The sequence below is a fragment of the Trichechus manatus genome, unplaced genomic scaffold, assembly GCF_000243295.1.
Source record: "Trichechus manatus latirostris isolate Lorelei unplaced genomic scaffold, TriManLat1.0 scaffold00131, whole genome shotgun sequence".
In the NCBI taxonomy this organism is placed as follows: Eukaryota; Metazoa; Chordata; class Mammalia; order Sirenia; family Trichechidae; genus Trichechus; species Trichechus manatus.
Genome location: NW_004444067.1, coordinates 7,600,588 through 7,622,661, shown reverse-complemented (window position 1 = coordinate 7,622,661; position 22,074 = coordinate 7,600,588). Strand labels below are relative to the sequence as shown.

General features: G+C 50.9%; 1 protein-coding gene across 2 annotated transcripts in view; it reads left to right on the top strand.

Annotated features, from left to right (window-relative positions):
• POLE (DNA polymerase epsilon, catalytic subunit) overlaps nt 1–18,963 on the top strand; it is a 44,670-nt gene extending 25,707 nt beyond the window's left edge. For both annotated transcript variants that reach the window (XM_004385016.2, XM_012558022.2), the window contains 13 exons: nt 286–509; nt 624–844; nt 1,056–1,260; nt 2,531–2,704; nt 3,673–3,798; nt 8,300–8,432; nt 8,844–9,027; nt 9,997–10,128; nt 10,255–10,448; nt 17,180–17,380; nt 17,868–17,993; nt 18,455–18,544; nt 18,635–18,963. In XM_004385016.2, the coding sequence (XP_004385073.1) occupies nt 286–509; nt 624–844; nt 1,056–1,260; nt 2,531–2,704; nt 3,673–3,798; nt 8,300–8,432; nt 8,844–9,027; nt 9,997–10,128; nt 10,255–10,448; nt 17,180–17,380; nt 17,868–17,993; nt 18,455–18,544; nt 18,635–18,748 (2,124 nt within the window). In that variant the 3' untranslated portion in view covers nt 18,749–18,963. The remainder of the gene's footprint in view (nt 1–285; nt 510–623; nt 845–1,055; nt 1,261–2,530; nt 2,705–3,672; nt 3,799–8,299; nt 8,433–8,843; nt 9,028–9,996; nt 10,129–10,254; nt 10,449–17,179; nt 17,381–17,867; nt 17,994–18,454; nt 18,545–18,634) is intronic.
• Nucleotides 18,964–22,074: the final 3,111 nt, after the last annotated feature.

The following is a 22,074-nucleotide window of genomic DNA, read 5'->3' as shown; positions in this document are numbered from 1 at the left end:
TCTGCTGTCTCCTCTGCTCTGAGTGGCATGTCCTCCCTGGGCCGTGTGTCGACCTGCTGTCCCCTCTGCTCTGAGTGGCGTGTCCTCCCTGGGCCGCATGTTGACCTGCTGTCCCCTCTGCTCTGAGTGGCGTGTCCTCCGTGGGCCGTGTGTCGACCTGCTGTCCCCTCTGCTCTGAGTGGTGTGTCCTCCCTGGGCCGTGTGTTGACCTGCTGTCTCCTCTGCTCTGAACAGTGTGTCCCCCCGGGCTGTGTGTCGACCTGCTCTCCCTTCTCCCTAAACTAGGAGGAGCGCCGTGGGCCCACCCTGGTTGCTGTGCAGTCCAGCTGGGAGCTGAGGAGACTGGCAGGCGAGGTCCCTGTGCTGGAGGAGTTCCCACTGGTGCCAGTGCGGGTGGCCGATAAGGTCAGTTACGCAGTCCTGGACTGGCAGCGCCATGGGGCGCGGCACATGATCCGACACTACCTTCACCTGGACACCTGCCTCTCCCAGGCTTTCGAAATGAGCAGGTCAGTGCCCCACCCTCTGGCTCTGGGTGTCTCCGTGGCTGCCAGGTGAGCATATCGTTCATGTCTGGGCAGGTGGGCACCTCACTGCTCTGGGCTGGGTCTGCCTCTGCACAGGTATTTTCACATTCCCGTTGGGAACCTTCCAGAGGACATCTCTACCTTTGGTTCCGACCTCTTCTTTGCCCGCCACCTCCAGCGCCACAGCCACCTCCTCTGGCTCTCTCCCACATCCCGGCCCGACCTGGGTGGCAAGGAGGCCGACGACAGCCGCCTGGTCATGGAGCTTGAAGACCATGCCACAGTGGAGATCAACAGCTCAGGCTGCTACTCCACAGGTGAGCAGGTGTGCTGAGGGGCTCACTGAGCCCCGAGAGCCCGGGCCAACTGACACTGCGGAGTCCAGGGGTCCGTTGTGCCAGGGAGTCGGCTGAGTCGGGGGGGCGGCGCTGGGCAGCGGCAGTGCTGGGGCAGGTGATTCTCCCATTGGCATGGGTGGGGTGGGTGGCACAAGGTGGTGGACTCCGGTGAACGGGGCCTTGTGTGCAGTGTGCGTGGAGCTGGACGTCCAGAACCTTGCTGTCAACACCATCCTTCAGTCACACCGCATCAACGACATGGAGGGGGCCGCCAGTGCAGGCATCAGCTTCGACGCGATCCCGCAGGCCTCCCTGGAGGACATGATCACCGGCAACCAGGCTGCCTCCATGCCAGCCAGCTATGACGAGACGGCCCTCTGCTCCAGCACCTTCAGGTACCCGCAGATGCCTGCTACTGATGCTATGCAGTCCTTGTTGAGGGACACCCGGTGCTGTTTCTTTGTTGCCTCGACATCTTCTCCAAAGAGACAAAAACGGCAACTAAAGCCGGTGTCACTGGGCTGTCCTCGGTCAGTTGATGGAGATGGGGCTGCCAGGCACCAGGGCTCCCTGTCATAGTTAGTTCTGCCCACCACCAGCACATGCTATCCTGAGCATCCTCCTCCCAGGTGGGACGTCTCATGGGGACCTTTTTAAACCACACTTCCTTTAGGTAGGACTGGGTGTACCAAGTTGAAGTCTGCAGGGGGTGTGCAGGCATGCAAATTGGTCAGAGTCGCTGTGGGACGCAGAAGCAGGACAAACACATGTGAAGTGGGGTGAGGGCAGATGCCGAGTAGCGGAACCAGTGTGGGCATGAAGAGCATTGTCTCGAGAGGGAGCTGCTGTGCTGGGCAGCGTCACAGGCGGCTGCGTGTGACCCATGCTGGTGGGGTGCATGTGGTGCCAGGGAGCAGGCTGGCTTTCCACACACACTGTCCTCTGCAGCCCCACAAGTGGTGCGTGCTAGCCCATGTTGGGGACAGGAGCACCATTTTGCTCATGGGAGTTGGGGTTTGAGGACAGGTCTGGATGCTCCCAGCAGCCGCACTCTAGAACCATTACATAGTGCTGCCAAGAGAAGGGAAGAAAATTTGGTAAAAAGAGACACAGAGACTAGATGCACGTGGTGTGTGCAGCCTAGAGTCGGCTCTTGGCAGTCAGCAGCTAGTTGAGGCCTGAAGGGGGTCAGGCTGCCAATGGCGTATATTGTCTCTCTCAAGAAAGTGGGCTTGAATGTTGAGTTTGTGAGGGGTCCTCAGATGGACCGTGAGGACAGTGCTGACTTAGGGCCATGACCCTGTGCTGGAGGTAGGAAGGCCTGGCAGGCCTGTTGCTAACCGCGGGCATGAGCTGGGGCCCCAGCAGGGCTGGTGTCCCCACAAGTGCTGCCTTGAGCTGTGGCTCTCTCCAGGGCACTGTGTCCCCCATCTCTATCCCAGCACTGATCACTCAGTGAGGTCACAGCATTGTTGAGTGAGTGTGGTCGAGTCGGGAGGCGTGAGTAGGAAGAACAAGTAGCATCACTGAGGGCAAAGCTGAAGGACAGGAGGAGCAAGGAGGCACAGGGATGGGGTTGGGCCAGCAGAACTGAAAGCCTGGGGGCTGAGTGGGCCCACAGTTCCAGCTGTGGGCAGTCAGGCGCTGCCTCCACATCTCTTGCAGGATCCTGAAGAGCATGGTGGTGGGCTGGGTGAAGGAGATCACGCAGTACCACAACGTTTATGCCGACAACCAGGTGATGCACTTCTACCGGTGGCTGCGGTCCCCGTCCTCCCTGCTCCATGACCCCGCCTTGCACCGCACACTGCACAGCATGATGAAGAAGCTCTTCCTGCAGTGAGTTGCGGCGGCACCCCAGGGTGGGAGGCAGGGGTGTGGTGCTCTGCAGTCGTGTCTCCCACAGCCCCTGGCTCTGCCAGCCGCTCTCGCCAAGCATGCTGGTTGCTCAGATGCAGACGCCAGAGCAGTGGCCATCTAATACCTCTTGGATAAATAGTCCACTTCTGGGTGAATGGTACATCAAATTGGAAGTATCCCAGTAGCCCTTAGCTGCCACTGCAGCTGTGTGTGTGTGTGCGTGCGCGCGTGTGTGTGCATGTGTGCGCGTCCTTTCAGAGAATGGTGAGTGCAGAGGTTCTTTGCCCCTTTTTTGCACAAGACGTTGTTACTCTGTTAGGTGTTTTGCAGCCTGGTTGTTTTGGTTAGTGCTATGTCATAGAGACACATGTCTGGGTGTGTCGTACTGATGGACGTTTAGTCTCTTTCTAACCTTACACTTTTACAAATAACATTTCAAGGAATGATCTTGTGCTTAAGGTCATGCAAATGTATCTGTAGATAATGTTCCAGAAGCCAAACTGTTGCAGATTTGATAGATATTATAAGTAGGTAAGTAAATGATAATTGGATACATATTGCCAAAGAGCCCCCATAGAGGTTGTGCAGTTTGTTGTGGCCAGCGCTGACTGAGAGTACTTCTTACCACCCTATGGCTTACAGTGTTACCTCAGTGAACTTCCTCTTCAGATCCTCTGCCCATCTTTCTGTAGTTTTGTTGGTTTTTCCCTTATTTGTATTAGTTTTCTCTGTATAAAAATTACTCATTTTTCTGTGATATGAGTTATAAATTTTTTTCTTCAGATTTTGATTACATTTTGGCTCTGCTTATACTGTGCAGAATTTTTTATTTTTATGTGGTCAGCTCTAGTCTTCTCTATTGCTTCTGGGGTCTAAGTATGTTAGAAGAGCATTTCTGTTGAGGATTATGGAGCTCCTTGACCGCGTGTTCTGAACTTGCTCCGCAGGCTCATTGCTGAGTTCAAGCGCCTCGGGTCATCAGTCATTTACGCCAACTTCAACCGCATCATCCTCTGCACGAGGAAGCGCCGCATTGAGGACGCCCTTGCCTACGTGGATTACATCACCAACAGGTAGAGGCGGGGCTTGCTCTTGTGAGAAGCACCTGGGGTGCAGCCTCGCCGAGGGCCCGGCTATGGCTTAGGCCAAGATGACTGGTGCTAGACTGGGAGAGCTTAGGAACACACACATACAGTAAAGCAACAACCATAGCATAAAAAACAGTTGTAGCAAAACATAGGCGCACTCAGATGGCAGGCATGTTGCTTTGTGATTAGAATGGCTGGTGTACCCACCTTTGGAAAGAAGATTGCAAGAAGTTGTTGCAAACCTTTCATAGATACTGATGTCAGCAACTAAGTGTTTGCTTTTAGAGCAGAAGTTCATGCAAAGTCTTTGGTTGTCAGTGCCGGCTGTTACCTTCTGAATTTTAGATAGAGGCTACCTGCCTACACCTCAGGCCATGTGACGGGCCTCCTAAAACCTGGCCACGCATAGCACACACTGCATATTCTCTGCATGTAAGTAGAGGACACAGCCACAGTGAAGTGTCCACGGTAGTTTCCCTCCTTTTGTTTCGTTTATAACAGGAAGCTCACACTATTGGGTGAGTTTATGTTAAACACGCAGATAAAGCACTTTTCTAAGCACAGAGAAGTTGCTAGTGGATGCGCGGGAGCAACATCCGATAGGCCTGGTCAGCTGCCTGTGCACGCAGGAGTGGCACTGAGGGGTAGCTGATGCTGAAGGGATGGTAAATCTCCTTATCAAGCAGTAGGAGACATACTTTAGAGGACTTATTCCTCATCAAAGTACATGTACTCTAAAACAAGACCATCGTTGTCATCCTTCTCAGACCTGCAGTCAGCATGTCACTGTATCCACAGTGTGTGCCTCAGTTCTGAGATAAGCTTTCACTGTCAGTGTCCACAAATGTGGGCTGATAGGATGGGCTTATCTTGAAACAGCCTTTTCTGGTACTGCAGATGAGCCTGGCCCAGACAGGCTGTGGCCGAAATATGGGTGGGAAGGTTATTCCTTAGGATTTTCTTTCTTCCTGTCTCTTTCCTTTCCTTCTTTCCCTCCCTCCTTGCCTCCTTCTTTCTGTATTTTCTTCCTTTTTTTTTTAATGGACCTTAGGTGCAGAAGATTGACTTAATCATAGTGAGGCCAACTTAACTTAGGAGTGATAAGAGTAAAGATAAACCTGTAAGAGCTTGATAACAGGAAGCAATGCTATTAGATACCTGTCACTACAGATTGTCTAAGGTCAGGGAGCAGAGGCAGTTAACCTCATGGGGTCTGTCCCTGAGCATAAGAAAATGTCCAGTTTTCCTGTTTGTGGCCCTCAGATTCATTTGGGCAACAGGCCAATTTGAATTGCTTATTACACATTTTAGCAATTTTGAAGTCTTTAAAAAAATCTCACTTTCTCTTCTCCGTTGCACCTGTTCTTACAAGATGTTGAACTTAGTGCAGGAATTATCGCACATAAAATTAATGCTTTGCTTTACTCTCTGACCTTTGAGGAGATTCCTTCCTTCACAAGCCATGGAAATGGGCAATATCTAATGAGAAATTAAATCATTCAGAAGCTTTATTCTAACTTCAGTTGAATTCATTATTCTTTAAGGGAGGCTGTTTACCTATTTGTGTCTTTATATTTAAGGTAGAGTTCTTAAAGGTAGCATATAGTTGGGTCCTGTTTTGTTATCCAGTCTGACAACTTCTGCCTGTTCATTAGGGTGATTAGACCATTTACATTTAATATGATTATTTATATGTTTGGGTTTAAATCTAATATCTTGCTCTTTTTTTTTTTTTAACCCCATTTGTCCCTTGTTCCCTTTTTTGTTTTATAATTTTAGTGGTTGTTTTATGGTTTATACTATACATTTTTATCACAGTTGGCCTACAAGCAGTATTGTACCATTTTGTGTATAGTATAAGAATTTTACAGTAGTTTACTTCATTTTTACCCCCCCAGCCTTTGTGCTATTGTCATACATCTTACTTCTACATATATTAGAAACCCTACACTGTATCACTACATTCTTATTATTTTTGTTTAAGTAATCAGTTATTTTTAGAGAGATTTAAATAGTAAGAAAACATTTGTATGTATTTATTCGTGTAGTTATTATTCCTAGTATTTTTCATTTCTTTGTGTAGATCCAGATTTTTATCTGATATCATTTTCCTTACACCTGAGAATTTTCTTTAACATTTCTTCTAGTGTGTCTGTTGGTGATGAAGTCTTTCTGCTTTTGTAATGTCTGAAAAAATCTTTATTTCACCTTCATTTTTGAAAGGTATTTTCCCTGGGTGTAGAAATCACTGGGTATAAAGATATTTCACTGGGTCACTATGAGTTAGAATCTACTTGATGGCAACAGGTTCGTTATAGAATTCTGGGTTGACTTTTTTTTTTCAGTTCCTTAAGATGTTCTCTACTGTCTTCTTGCTTGCTTGTTTCTGATGAAAAGTTGGCTATCATCCTTATCTTTGTTTCTCTGTATGTAGTGTCTTTCTTCCCTCTGGCTACTTTCAGGATTTTTTCTTTATCACTGGCTGTAAGCAATCTGATTATGATGTGCCTTGGTGTTGTTTCTTTGTAGTTCTTGTCCTTGGGGTTTATTAAACTTCTTGGATCTATAGGTTGTAATTTTCATGAAATTTGGATTTTTTTTAGCCATTATTTCCTCAAATATTTTTTCCCTCCTCCCCACTTCTTTGGGGACTCCAGTTACACATATACTAGGCCACTTGAGGTTCCCTCACAGTTCACTGATTCTCTGTTCATTTTTTGAAAGTCTTTTTTTCCTGTCTGTGTTTCATTTTAGATAGTTTCTATCATTATGGCTTTCGATTCATGCATCTTTCTTCTGCAATGTCTGATCTGTTGTTAATCCCATCCCATTTATTTTTCATTTCAGACATTGTCATTTTTATCTCTAGAAGCTCAGTTAGGGTCTTCTTATGGATTTTGTGCCTCTACTTAAGATGTTCAGTCTTTCCTCTAGCTTTTGGAACACATGAAATACAATTCCAGTAACTACTTTAATTTCCTATTCTGCTAATTCTGACATTTGTCAACTCTGATTTTTTCAATTGATTGGTATTTTTTCTCCTTATTATGTGTTGTATTTCCCTGCTTTTTTGCATGTTTGGTGATTTTTGATTGGGTGCTAGATATTGTGAATTTTACCTCATTTTGAGTTGGATATTTTTTCAGTCCTGAAAATATACTTGACAGAGTGGGAGAGAAATATAGAACAAAATTCAAACTCATAAATAAGACCAGACCTGTACTGCTCTGATAGAGACTGGTGGAACCCCCATGACTATGGCCCTTAGACACCCTTCAAACCTAGAACTGAAATCACTCGCAGAGATCACATTATAGCCATACAATAGACAGGCCTCAAAACAGTCAACTATACAAGACCTAAAGGGCAGCATTTGCCCAAAAGCACAGTTCAGAAAGGTGGTAGGGGCAGGAAAGCTGGGCGGATGGACACGGGGAACCCAGAGATAAAGGGAAGAGAGTGCTGACACCTTCAGGGGTTTGTAACCGATGTCACGAAACAAGCCGTGTATAAATTGTTGAATGAGAAACTAATTTGCTCTGTAAACTTGCACCTAAACAACAATAAAATGTTCACAAAAAAGGAAAATATATTGAGCTTTAGTCTGTATACAGTTGTTACTTGGAAACAGTTTGATCCTTTTGAGTTTCTTTTGTTAAAGTCTGTTAGGTAGAACCAGAGCAGCATTTAACCTAGGGCTTATCATTCCCTACTACTGAAGCAGGACTCATTCTGAGTATTCTACCCAATGCGTGATGAATTATGAGGCTCTCCAGGCACCGTTCTTACCCCGTGTGAGTGCCGAGCACAGCTCTCTCTAATCCTTCTGGGTGGTTCTTTCCATGGTCTCACGTAGTTTTCTCAGTGTATACGTTGATACCCAGTAGTCTGCAGAATACCCGAGGGCAGCCCTCTGAAGCTCTCTGTGGCTCTCCCTCTGTGCAGCTCTCTCCTCTCTGGCCCTCTGCCCTGTGAACTCTCACCGCCTTAATCTCCCCAGATTCTCAGCTCCATCTCCTCAACACAGAGAGTCTGTCAGACTCTGCCTCCCGGGAGGGCATGTCTGGTCCCTGCTTCTGCATCCTGACAGAGTGGACCTCTCCTTATGTTTATTATGTTTACGTTTATCGTTGTTCCCGAGAAAGGTTGGGGGATAACAGAATCTGAATCCACTTTACGTTCATTTATAAATAAGTGGAGGGTAAGTAGAGAAAGGAGTCCCTGGGTGGCGCAGATGGTTCGCACTTGACTACTTACCTGAAAGGTTGGCAGTTTGAACCCACCCTGAGGTGCCTCGGAAGAAAGGCCTGGTGAACTGCTTCTGAAAGGTCACAGCCTTGAAAACCCTATAGAACACAGTTCTACTCTGACATACATGGGGTCATCATGAGTCAGAATCAACTGACAGCAGCTGGCTTGTTTTTTTTTCTTTTCGTGGAGAAAACTTGATTTCATTTAAGCAGTTTCTGTTTTGCTTCTTTTGCAGCATCCACTCTAAAGAGATCTTCCATTCCTTGACAATCTCTTTCTCTCGATGCTGGGAATTTCTTCTCTGGATGGATCCATCTAACTATGGGGGAATCAAAGGAAAGGTCTCACCTAGTATTCACTGTGGACAGGTAAGAGGTACTAGTCTTGGGGAAGTCAGGTGTGGAATCAGAAATGGTTTTGGGGGCCAGTGTTCATTCCTTCAACCAATACTTAGTGGTCACATACCATGTGCCAGGGACTGTTCTAGGCCCTGGTGGCCCCGCAGTGAACACAGCTGAGTGTGTTTGCGGGGAGAACACCATGAACAAACAAACCGTTAAGTACAGAATACAGCGTCATCAATGGTGAGGGCGCAGGGTAAACACGAAGGTAGAGGCATGGAGAGTGCACGGGGGCAGGAGGTGGTCAGACAGGGTGGCCCAGGAGGCCTCTCCAGGGAGTGGGTTGAAGCTGAGATCTGCAGGAAGCGGGCGAGCAAGCCGCGTGAATGGGAGGAAAAGCTGTCTTGAAAACACAGCAGGATCATCTCTTACATGCAGCAAGAGTCCCCGGAAGGGGAGGAAGCAGAGAGAGAGCAGGAGGAGGAGGAGGAGGAGGAGGAGGAGGAAGAAGAAAGCTTGGAGGAAGCCAGAGTGGAGGATTTACTGGAAAACAACTGGAACATTTTGCAGTTTTTGCCACAGGCGGCCTCCTGTCAAAGCTACTTTCTCATGATCGTCTCAGGTGAGCCCCAGGACATGCTGCCCCTGGTGGGGCCGTCCTCCACACCAGGGTCATGGCAGGGTTGTGCCCTGGTCAGTCAGTGTGTCTGGGACATGACTGGGCTGCATGAAGGTGAACAGTCAGAAATTGCACCTGGCTTGCACGCGCCTCGCAGTCCCGAGTTTGTGAGATTTAGCCCTGAGGCACCCACCATGCCTCCCCTGTGCTCAGGGATGCTGGCTCTGTCCCAGCCTGGAAGTGCTGGGTGGGGGGCCGCCCCTCGCCCTCTGTGGGGCTGAGGACAGCTGCTCCTGAGTGGGCACTGGAAGTCTCAGATCTGCTCCAGAGAGCTGTTTTGGTGGTGCCATCACACACCAAGATGAGCCCCGAGAGAAAAGAGATTAGGGACTTTAGAAGCCAACCATCCCCAGCTGCTCTGAGGCCTCACGCTGGTGTGAGACACTCCGTGCCTCCGTTTAGTGTCTGCTGGCCCAGCTCTCCAGGGGATGGAGTGCATAAACTGAACACCCTGGTAGTTAGGGTTGGTTGTTTAGACGAACAGATAACGATGAACATTGTGATTAAACTGTCAGCAGATGGACACGCATATACACTCTCAGAAATAGTGGCAGGGGTGGTTTGATTTGTTACCGTATTCTTTGTCTGCTTGCCCTTGGCTTCTCTTCTGGGCGTGTGGGCCTGGCAGAGTTTCCGAGGAGGCTTGCTTACACGGGCGTCTCGCCTTTGTTCCACTGTGACCATTTCTCTCTCTCTTGCCCGTGGGAGGGGTAATGCACGTGGCTTCGTGGACACAGCGCCCTCTCTAAGGGTGAGTCTGGGCACCATTGCAGGCTCACCATCCCCACTTCTCTCATGGACTTTAGGCTGCTTTAAAGGCAGCTGTAAGTCATAGCCAATCACAAGGTTTCAGACCCAGACCGGGGCAGGGCCCCTTGGGCTTCTGATACTCCCGCCTGCTCCTCCCGACAGCGTACATTGTGGCTGTGTACCACAGCATGAAGGAGGAGCTGAGGCGCAGCGCCCCAGGGAGCACCCCCGTGAAGAGGAGAGGGGCCAGCCAGTTCTCCCAGGAGGCAGAGGGTGCAGCTGGGGCCCTACCCGGTGAGTGCTGGGGCCAGGACCCCCTGGGCACGTCGGGTGGTCCACAGAGGTTCTGAGGCCCTCCCCCTCCCCCGGTGTCGTTGTCCCTGTGTGAGATGACAGGCGCTGTGGCCCTTCGCTCCCCAGGAATGATCACTTTTTCTCAGGACTACGTGGCAAATGAGCTCACCCAGAACTTCTTCACCATCACACAGAAGATTCAAAAGAAAGTCACAGGCTCTCGGAACTCTACGGAGCCCTCAGAGATGTTCCCTCAGCTCCCGGGTTCTCACCTGCTGCTCAACAACCCTGCTCTGGAGTTCATCAAGTACGTGTGCAAGGTGAGAATGCAGAGGCAGGTGTGCGCATGCTCCCTGGGACCGTTGGAGCCCGACGGTGTGCCGGTGCTGAGCCGGGCGTGAGGACTCAGTGGTGAGCAGGCGGTGAGCACCCTGTGCTGCGGTGCTTGAGTTCCAGTTGGGGAGACAGATAAGCTCAGAGAACAGGGCTGAGTGCTGAGGAGATGAAACAGGGAGATAGGAGAGTGATGACAGAGCCGGGCTGGGTAGAGGAAGGTCCTTCTGGAGCTGGTGTTGGAGCCAAGACCCGCAGTGGCCAGGAGAACAGTTTATGTGGAGCGGAAATAATGCTCTAGTCAGAGAAGTAGCATGGAGGCCCACAGGAAAAACCTAGCTTCCCTTTGAGGTTCTGAGTTCAGCAAAGGCACAGTCCCGTATCCAGCACCCAATCCAGGTATAGAGCAGTCCCCCCACCCCCCTGGAAGTTCCCCTGTGCTCTCTCCCCACCCCTGGCAGCCACTGGTTTATTCTCCGTGGGTTTTGTTTTATTATTACTTTATTATTTATTTATATAAAGTGAAATTCACTCTTCGTGGAATGCAGTTGTATGAGTTTTATGGACAGGTAGCCTTGTGCCACCACAATCAAAGCGAGGACACTCCATCATCCTAAAATATGCCCCGTGCTGCCCCTCTGGGGTCAGCCCCTCTTCTTACCCGCAACCCTTCCCTGTTCTTGTATTTTTACTTTTTCAGAATATCCTGTCAATGGAATCATACATTATATAGGCTTTAGGAAGTGGCTTCTTTCACTCAGCAAAGGGCATTTGAGATTCATCCAGGCTGTTGCAAGCATTGATGGTTCATTCCTTTCTGTGCTAAATAGTGGTCTGTTGTATGGACGTGCCATTCACTGGTTGAAGGACGTTTGGGTTGTTTTTGTTGTTTGGTAATTATGTATACGGCTGCTATAAACATTCTTGTATAAGTGTCTGTGTGAACATAGGTTTCATTTCTCTGGGATAAAAACAGGAGTGAAATCTCTGGGTCATATGGTAAGCCGCTTAGCTCTGTGAGAAACTGCCAAGCTGTTTTCTGAAGCGGCTGCACCATTTTGCATCCCACCAGCAGCGTACGGACAGCGTTCCAGTGGCTCCACATCCTCGCTTGTCTTGGCGTTGTTAGTTTTTCACTCTAGGTGCATAGTGGTGTTTCATGTTTAAATTTCATTTCTCTAATGACTAATGATGTTGAGCATCTTTTCAATGTGCTTAGTTGACATTCATTTATCTTCTTTGGTGAAATGTCTGTTCAAATTTTTTGCCCATTTAAAGAAAATTGGACTGTAAGAGTATTGTTGAATTTTAAGGATACCTTGTGTATTCTGGATACAAGTCTTTTATCAGATATAAGTTTTGAAAATATTGCCTCCCAGTCTTTGGTTGTCTTTTCATTCTCTTAACAGAATTTTTCAATGAGTAGAAGATCTTCGTTTTGATCCAGTTTATCACTTTTTTTTCCTTTTATAGGATGTGCTTTTTGTGTTGTATCTAAGAAATCTTTGCCTCAACCAAAGTCACAAAGATTTTCTCCTATGTTTCTTTCTAGACGTTTTTTAGTTTTAAGTTTTACATTTAGATCTATGATCATTTTGAGTTGGTTTTATATATTGTGTATACTCTAGGTCAAGTTTCATATTTTTACATAAGGATATCCAATTACTTCAGCACCATATGTTGACAAAAACTCTTCTTTCCCCACTGAATCATCTTTGCATCTGTTTCAAAAATTAATAGCCCATATATATGTGGGTTTATTTCTGAACTTTCCATTGATCTAAATATCTATCTGTTCACCGACACCACACTGTCTTGCTTACCACCTGCTTATTATTTTATAAGTCTTAGATTAGCGAAACTACTTCACCTCGGTTCTCTTTTTCAAAATTCTTTGGTTATTCTAGTTACTTGTCCTCTATGTATATATTCTTAAATCAGTTTATCAATTTCTAAAAAAAAAAACATCCTCTGGGATGTTGAGTGGAACTCTATAGACTAATCTAGGGAGAATGGATGTCTTATCAATGTAGTAGCCCCCAATCCGTGAACCAGTAGATCTGTCCATTTAGATCTTCTTCAATTTCCTTCATCAGTGTTTTGTGGTTTTCAGCATATTAAAAAAACCTCATTGTTGAGTTGATTCTGACTTGACACCATGTGTATCAGAGTAGAACTGCTCCATAGAGTTTTCCTGGCTGTAATCTTTATGGAAGTTAATTGCCAGACCTTTCTTCTGTGGAGCCACTGGATGGGTTCAAACCACCAACCTTTAGGTTAGCAGCCAATCGCAAACTGCTTTCGCCACCCAGGGACCTTTTTCAGCACATAAATATTGCAAATTATAAATAGTACTGTTTTTTTTTTTTTTAATTTATTTTAGTTTCCAATTCCTTACTGCTAATATAAGGAGCCCTGGTGGTGCAATGGTTAAGTGCTTAACCTTGTGTCCTGCAACCTTTCTAAACTCACTTATTAATTCTTGTAGCATTTTTATAGATTCTTTGGGATTTTGTTTGTAGATAATCATGTTGTCTGTGAACAGAGATGGTTTATTTCTTCTGTTCTAATCTGTGTGCCTTTTATTCCTTCTTACCTTGAAGCATGGGCTAGGAATTCCCGTGTGGTAGGAGTGGTGTCCTGGCCTTGTGCTCGACCTTGTTGTTGTTGTTAGGTGCTGTTGAGTCAGCTCCAACTCACAGCGACCCTACGTACAATGGAACGAAATACTGGCCGGTCCTGCGCCATCCTCAAAATTGTTGCTATGTTTGAGCCCATTTTTGCAGCCGCTGTGTCAATCTACCTTATTGAGGGTCTTCCTCTTTTTCACTGACTCTCTACTTTGCCAAGCATGATGTCCTTCTCCAGGGACTGGTCCCTCCTGATAACATGTCTGAAGTACAGGAGACGAAGTCTCGCCATCCTCCCTTCTAAGAAGCGTTCTGGTTGTACTTCTTCCAAGACAGATTTGTTCATTCTTCTGGTAGTCCATTGTATATTCGGTTTTCTTCACCAACACCATAATTTAAAAGCATCAATTCTTCTTCGATCTTCCTTATTCATTATCCACCTTTCGCATGCATATGAGGCAATTGAAAATACCATGCCTTGGCTCAGGTGCACCTTAGTCCTCAAAGTGACATCTTTCCTTTTCAACACTTTAAAGAAGTCTTTTGCAGCAGATTTGACTAATGCAATGTCCTTTCACTTCCTGACTGCTGCTTCCATGGGTGTTGATTGTGGATCCAAGTAAAATGAAATCCTTGACAACTTCAATCTTTTCTCAGTTTATTATATTGCTTATTGGTCTAGTTGTGAGTATTTTTGTTTTCTTTATGCTGAGATATAATCTATACTGAAGGCTGCAGTCTTTGATCTTCATCAGTAAGTCCTTCAAGTCCTTTTTTCTTTCAGCAAGCAAGGTTGAGTCATTTGCATATTGCAGGTTGTTAATGAGTCTTCCTTCAACCCTGATGCCACATTCTTCTTCATACAGTTCAGCTTCTCAGATTATTTACTCAGCATATAGATTGAATAGTATGGTGAAAGGATACAACCCTGATGCACACCTTTCCTGAGTTTAAACCACGCAGTATCCCCTTGTTCTGTTCAAATGACTGCCTCTTGGTCTGTATACAGATTGCTCATGAGCACAATTAAGTGTTCGGGAATTGCCATTCTTCACGAGGCTATCCATAATTTCTTACGGTCCATAGATCCTCATAGCATTCATGTTTCATCATTTGCTATGATATCAGCTGTAAATTTTGGGGGAACACACTGTCAGGTTGAGGAAGGTCTCTTCTGATTCTAGTTTCCTGAAAGTTTTAATCATGAATCTGTAGTGAATTTTGTCAAGTGCTTTTTCTGCATCTGTTGAGATGATCATATTGTTTTTCTTTAGTTTTTTCTTCTTTAGTCTGTTGATATGGTGAATTATACTGATTGGTTTTCAAATGTTGATCCAGCCCTGCATTCCCGGGATAAATCCCACTTGATCACAATGTATTATCCTTTTTATGTATTGTTGGTATTTTGTGAGGATTCTTTTGTTTGTGCTCTTCAAGTTATTGCTCTATAGTTTTCTTGTAGTGTCTTTGCCTGGTTTTGGTGTCAGGATAATGCTGGCCTCATAAAATGAGTTGGAAAGTGTTCCTTTGTCTTCTGTTTTCTTGAGGAGTTTGTGTCGAATTGGTATCATTTCTTCTTTAAAAGTTTGGTAGAGTTTACCCATGAAACATCTTTAATTTTTACTGTCTCTTTTAGTTCCATATAATACATCTCCCTTAAAAACTTTGTGGGTTTCCTTTTGTGTTGAGTGTAGGCTCTTCCATTAGACAAAAGCCACGTGCACAGTTGTCTTTGAGACAGGCCTGTCTGTACTTTGGATAGCGGGTCAGGGTGAAACAGCTGCGATTCCTAGAAGCTCTTTGTCTAGCTGAGAGGGTCATGCACCTTACATCTTCCTGAGGTCTTAACTGTGGGTCTGATAGCCACATTCTCCATTCGCTCTTGAACGTGAGGCCATTTATTACTTTTGAGAAACTTTTGCTGGCTGTACAGACTGCCTTGGGCCCTCTGTATTTTCTCATAATTTTGCTTTCGATGTTATTGTGACTTTTGGACATTCCATGTGTTACAGAATAGAACTTCTCCATAGGGTTTTCTTGGCCGTAATATTTACAGAAGCAGATCGCCAGGCCTGTTTTCTTCTGTGATGCCACTGGGTGGGTTTGAACTGCCAACCTGTTGGTTACCAGCCGAATGCAAACCATTTGTGCCACCCAGATACCTTTGGCATTTTCTTTTTTGATTCATTTCTCTGCAGTGCCTCATCTGCGCTGCTCAAAGTAGCCAGTTCGCACTTTCAGCATCTGCCTGGAAGTCCCAGTGGGTCCACAGGCTTTGTGTCTGCATTCCTGCTGTGGGGGCTCCACCGCGGTGCGACCTGGTGGCGTCTTTCTCCAGTGTTCAGTGGTCTCCTTGGTGGTCTTTGGCCTCTGCTAACGTCCTCCTGGTCCCACAACCAATGCCACAGGTTCTGGGTTTTGTTACATCCATACCCCACTTCTAGGCACAGTTTCTGTGTCAGTATCGATTGCTGCTTCACAAAGCACCCCAACTCTGTGGCTTATAACAACAGTGGTTTGTCTCACGATTCTGTTGTTATTCCTGGATAGGGTTCACGTGGTTCAGTAAGGAGGGCAATCACAGGTTTGCCGGAAGGATGGTTCTGTTATTGTCTTTGTTTGGAAATAAAATACTATGGAAGTGGGTGTGTGTGGGCAACCTGCTGACAGTTGGGGGCACGCTGTGGGCAGTCTCCCAGAACCCCATTTCCCGAATGATTCCAAGCTAGAGTTGGCCGGAGGAAGAACCGAGTGCACTTTGGGAGGTGGAGGCAGGTGCTGAGGGGGACACTGGAGGAGCCTGTGGGGCACTGCCCGGCAGGTGGCTGAGCCGTGAGTGGCCAGTGCATCCACAGGGTCTGGAAGCTCCTCTGCCATGTAGCTTCCGTCTGTGAGCTATAGCCAGGTATGGGCACATCTGGGCCATGGTCATCAGGGGGCCAGCATGCACAGGGGAGCAAGGGCAGGATGCTCATGTCTGCACCCTGGGCCTGGAGCCCTGCGGGGTCATCATGCTGTTGCACCTCTGTCCCCACCTCGTGCTCACCCCACCCTGCGCCCGCCCCACACCTCATGCTCACCCTACCCTGCGCCTGCCCCATACCTCATGGCTGCCCTACACCCCACGCCCGCCCCACACCTCTCCCTGCCCATACCCCTTGTCTGCCCCACACCTCACCCCTCTGCTGGCCAGCTCAGGCCAGGGGGAAAGAGGGTGATCTGGAAGCATTGGCCCAGCTTCACCAAGCTGGTGGCAGGGTGACCTGTGCCCTGTCCGACATTTGGGGGTCCCCCAGCCCTCAAGGGCTCCCTCCAGATGGGGCCAGGTGGCGACACGGAGGTGGTCTGTTGTGTGGGTGGTCCGGCAGAGAAAAGGGCATCGGGTGGTTCTGTTAATATGGCACTTTGAGGTCCCATCTTGAGGCCCCTCCCCAACACACCCACCAAAAAAAACCGAAGCCCATTGCCATTGAGTTGATTCTGACTCATAGTAACCCTACAGGACAGAGTAGAACTGCCCCACAGGGTTTCCAAGGAGCTGCTTGCTGGATTCGAACGGCCAACCTTTTGGTTAGCAATCAGCCTCTTAACCATTGAGCCACCAGGGCTCCCCCCGACACAGCAGGGGTAAAATACTAAACACACCCTCCTGTGGGCCAGAATTGGGCCAGAACCACACGTGCTGGACAGGCAGAGGAAGTGGGCCTGCGGTGGTTCCAAGGTCATCGGAACAGATGGGGTGGGTGCACCCAGTGTCTGGCCAGGAGGGACTGCGCCTCCTGGCTCTGCACTGCACTCTTCAACACGTTCTGGGCAGAGACTTCCCTGGGCTGCGTGGAGACCTCGCCATCCTGGAGGGGTTGGCGTCAGCTCCTTTGTGAACGGAAAGTGACTGATGGCTGGTCACTGGGGGAGGAGCCCCTGATGGGAGGGCAGAGCCCACCACCGCCAGGGCCCAGGTGTGGGGGCACCAGAAGCTTCTGAGGGGTTGGGGCCCTCAGAGGACCTGCAGCTTTGGGGCACCAGCGGTATAGGTCTCCATCCCAGAGCGTTAGCGGCAGCCGGGTGCCTGACACGCTGCCCTGCAGGTCCTGTCCCTGGACACGAACATCACGAACCAGGTGAACAAGCTGCGCCGGGACCTGCTGCGCCTGGTAGGCGTCGGCGAGTTCTCACAGGAGGCACAGTTCCGAGACCCCTGCCGCTCCCATGTGCTCTCAGAGGTCATCTGCCACAGCTGCAATTTCTGCCGGGACCTGGACCTGTGCAAAGACTCCACCTTCTCCCAGGTGGGCCCCAGTGACCCCCACTGTGCAAGCCACACCTGCTGGGACTTGCCTAAGCCATGAGTTTGGGAGAGGGCCCACGTGGTCAGTAGTGATCCCATCCTGTGAGTATGGGAGAGGGGCCATGTGGGGCCCAGGTGGCCCCTGTCCTGTGAGTGTGGGAGAGGGGCCACGTGGTCAGTAGTGTTCCCATCCTGTGAGTATGGGAGAGGGGCCATGTGGTCAGTAGTGGTCCCATCCTGTGAGTATGGGAGAGGGGCCACGTGGTCAGTAGTGATCCCATCCTGTGAGTGTGGGAGAGGGGTCTTGAGGTCAGTAGTGGTCCCGTCCTGTGAGTGTGGGAGAGGGGACACGTGGTCAGTGGCAGCCCTGGAACTGGCCCCTCCTGGCAGTGGGCCCCCCACCATCACACCAGCACTTCCTGCAGACCTGGGCTGGGCCAGTGGGGCAGGAGGCCTAGACAAGGGGTCACCTGTCCCTCCTCTGCCAGGATGGGGCAGTCCTGCCTCAGTGGCTCTGTTCCAACTGTGAGGTGCCCTATGACCCCACCGTCATTGAGGCGGCCCTGGTGGATGCGCTGCAGAAGAAGCTGATGGCCTTCACGCTGCAGGACCTGGTGAGGACGTGTGTATGTTGGGGTGCATAGCTGCAGAGCCAGCCCCGCCCCCCAGGCAGAGGGCGTCTGTGCAAGTGACCTGCACTCTGTAGTGGGTACATGTAGTTGCGTGACATGTCTGTGTGTGTCCGGGAACGTGTGTGTGCATGCATGTTTGCGTGTGTCTTGAGCACATGTGTATGTCTCTGCATGTGTGTACCTGGGCACGTGTGTGTGTGTGTGTGTGTGTGTATATGTATGTCTGGGGATGCGTGTGCTTATGTGTCCAGGCACATATGCACGTGCTTGTTTGGGGACAGTATACATAGCCATCATTGGGCTGTTCAAAGCACTGCAGTACCGTCTCGAGGTTGAGGGCCACCCGTGGCCCCCGTGCTTCCCACACCAGCAGTGAGGGTCTGGGTACACGTGCTGAGCTCGAGCACCGCAGGCTCCAGCGTCCTGACCAGATCTCGTCGCAGGTCTGCCTGAAGTGCAGTGGTGTGAAGGAGACCCACATGCCCATCCACTGCAGCTGTGCAGGCGACTTTGCCCTCACCATGCACACCAAGGTGGGCAGTGCTCTGTCCCTGCCTCTCTCCCTCGAGTCTCAGCTTCTCCTGGCTAGAACTCAGGGCTTACTGCAGTCTTTACTCCTACAGGTCTTCATGGAGCAGGTTGGAATCTTCCGGAACATTGCCTGGCACTACGGCATGTCTTACCTCCTGGAGACTCTGGAGTGGCTGCTGCAGAAGACTCCTCCACCAAGCCGCTAGCCAGCCATGGTGGCTCCGCCAGGCAGCCTGCACTGGCAGGGTCTGGTCTTGATGTAGCCGTTCTAGGTGGGCAGGCTGGGCTTGTGGGTTTTTGGAGAACATCTGGGGGCTGCCCACTTCCTCAGAGCAGCCTGAGCAGGGGCAGCCCATCCCCCTCAGGGCCTCTGAGTACCCCCAGGCCACTGTGGGGCAAGCCGGTGTTGGCCAGACTGTGGCCCGGGGGCATTCGCCTCTGGGAGGTCACCATGGTCCCGGGGGAGGTCACTGTGGCCCTGGTAGAGGTCAGTGTGGTCCCTGGGAAGGTTGCCATGGTCCTGGGGGAGTTGCCTCCCACTGAATAAAGAACTGTGCCTTTTCTTGCTATCTGCACCTCCTTAGGGTGGCGGTTGCATGGAAGAATGTCATTCCTGGGGGCTGACCCTTTCCTGCTCTGCCTCCTGAGGGGCTTCACTCTGGGGGTCCTGTTTACTGGAGGCCCTGAACTTGGGGTCTGGGCAAGGTGGGCTGGAGCCCAGCAGCCAGGGAAACTGCGTGGTGGGAGGGCCTGGGCTAGGACAGACCGGGCATAAGTGGGTCTTGCTGCTCACACAGGGGCTTCAAGTCCCCTGTTACAGTGATAGACGAGACAGCCCAACATCCCCAGGGAGCCCAGGGGGACCCTGGTCATGCCTGCTGTGCTGCAGAGCGGGACCAAGGAGGTGTGTCCCCGTCACACACAGCATCGTCTGCATGGGGAGCTGGGGTGGGGGTGATTCAAGGGGGGTGGTCTCACCAGGGGCCCTGTGGCGGCTGGCTGCTGCCTTTGTGCATTTCTTGCCGACTAGACCTGCATGTTTTTTGTTGAGGCCCCAGACAGCACTCTCTCCCCTTTGTCAGCTAGGACTCTATGCAGGTGCCCGTCTCGGCCACTCTGTGCTGTTGAGTGGGGCAGGGGCAGGGTCCCAGGTGGGCTCCTGCCTCCCAGCGCCCTGTGAGGCCCAGTTCAGGCACCTCAGGGACCCGCGCTCCCTCAGCCCCACGCCGCTCTGGGGAGAGGTGGGCCAAATCTGCATCTGGCTTTTAGTTAAATGTGGGGGACCTCGTCCTCTTCTGCCTTGGACCGGGACCAACAGGAAGCAGAAAACAAGCTTTGGCCAAATTAGGGCGGCAGCAGACAGATATTAGATAGGAATTGTCTTGCAGGCTCATGAATGATGCTGCCACATGGGGCCCGGGCTGCTGTCGAGTGGTCTGTGAGGGTCGGTGCCTGCGTGTGGTTCCAAGTGCTGCCCGACCTCCTCCACCCTGGGGCTGCCCTGCTCTGAGCTCATCCTGGCCGCTGACTTTCCGAAAATGTTTATCATTACTTTTTTACTGTTTTGTGTCTGTGTGAGGAGCCTCGTCTCTGAAGAAGCGGAGAGTAGATGAGTAACTGCATCTGTCAGGCCCCGGTAGGCCTGCCGCCCCTGCCCAGGAAATCCCAGGCTCCTGCAGGTAGATGGGCCAGCACCAGCTGAGTGCAGAGGCAACTGAGTGGAATCAAATCAAATTAGGACTGGCAGGGGGGCGGGAGCGGGCACGGGGAGCAGGCTAACGAGGTTTCTTGGAAGGGAGCCGCTGTCAGGGAGGGGCGCTATGGAACGTGATCGGCCCAGGGGACGTCGCATGCCAGGACTGTTTCGGCAGGCCCACCTTAAAGGATGGGTCAGTGGAGCTGTGTGCCGGGCCAGCTGGCTTGACCTGGCTGGTGGCTGCCCTGGGTCCTGCAGATGGGGCTCCGCTTGCTCAGCTGTGGGGGCATCTGATGCCATAGAGGGACCGAAACCGGAGCCTAGCTTGGCTCTTGATTGCATCAGGGGCCTGACTGGAAAAGCCAGTTTCTCCAGAACTAAAGCCGGCCATCTTGTGAGCCAAATGCGTGGGAGGTCACCGGCTCTGGTGACCTGTGACACCGTAACGAAGGATGGAGAAGCCGGCTGGCTTGGCTCTGCTGGGGCGGAGTAAATACCTGTCAGCTGAGCAGACATGTCTGGGCTCCCCCAGAGCAGGTGGCAGGACTGACCTCTGACCCCTTGGTTCCCAGTGACCACCAGAGAATGTCATGTGGGACGTGAACTTGGGGGGTTCCACCTGGGTCTGGACCCACCACCTCATCTCAGTGGTCCTCCTTGGGGAGGTGGCTGCACTTAGCACAGCGCCCTGCTCAGCCAGGCTCGCTCAAAGTGCCGAGGAGGACCCAGAGCCAAGTTCTATCCCCTGGGCAGGTCAGGACAGGCAGGCGCCAGCCTGAGAGGCTGGGATATAACGACTCCTTCCTGCAGCGTCCAAGGGTGTTGTAACCAGATTACGCGCTGGTCTGATTCAGTTAGCGCCAGCCCCTAAGCTCCAGCTCCTTCCTGAGCCACCCCACCCCCACCCCCACTGCCTCGGCCCCACTGGTCCCCTCCAAGCTCCAGCTCTTTCCTGTGCCATCCCCCCCCAGCCACCCATTGCCTCGGCCCCACTGGGCCTCCGCAGGCTCTGGTATAAATAGAGCTCGGAGTGTGGGCCATGGAACCCAGCTTCATTGTTCACATCTCGCCCTCTCCACCTCCCTCTGTCCTGAGTGGTCCACTCCATTCTTCTTCCCCGTCTTGGGGGAGGGGCTGCGGGTCTGGGGTCTGGGGTGCCTTCTGCAGGGCTGGGATGACTAGGGGCAGTGCCATGTGGTCCTGATGCCCCCTGGCTTGGCCCCTCACTGCCACTGGTCCCCTGGTCGTGAGCTGACTGTACATATGCACCCAGGCCGACGCCCGCTGAACCCCACCCATATTGTGGCACTGGCATTGTCCCCCCAAGATAATGAGTCTGATGGTTCTGATACAAGTTTAATGGGTTTTGGGCTTGTTGTGACCTCCTGGCTACAGGGTTCATGAAGGGTCTGGGCAGACAGACTGTGAAGCTATGGGTGGAGTGGAGCAGGACCCTTCCCCTCACCCGGAAACGGGCAGACCTCAGCTCAGCTCCAAGGGGCCGGGATCCTGGGGCTGCGTGAGAGGGAGCAGGGCGGGTGCAGAGCTCTGCGGGGCGGGGTCAGCTGGGGAGAGGACGGTGGGAACTTGCCTCTGCCCGCTAGAGACCCCGTCCTGGGGGAGGGCGAGGGCCGGGGTGAGGCCCTCCCACACAGGGGCCTGCAGGTTCTGGTGTTTATGGGTGGGTGGTGGTCGTGGTGTGTAGCAGAGCCCAGCCCCTGGTGCTGGGGTCCCTGCCTGTCTGGGGGAGCGGGGCTCGGTCTCTGGAGCCGAGACTTGAGGGGACCAACCCAGAATGGGCCCAGGTCTGTGGCGCAGCATGGTGGGGAAGGAGGC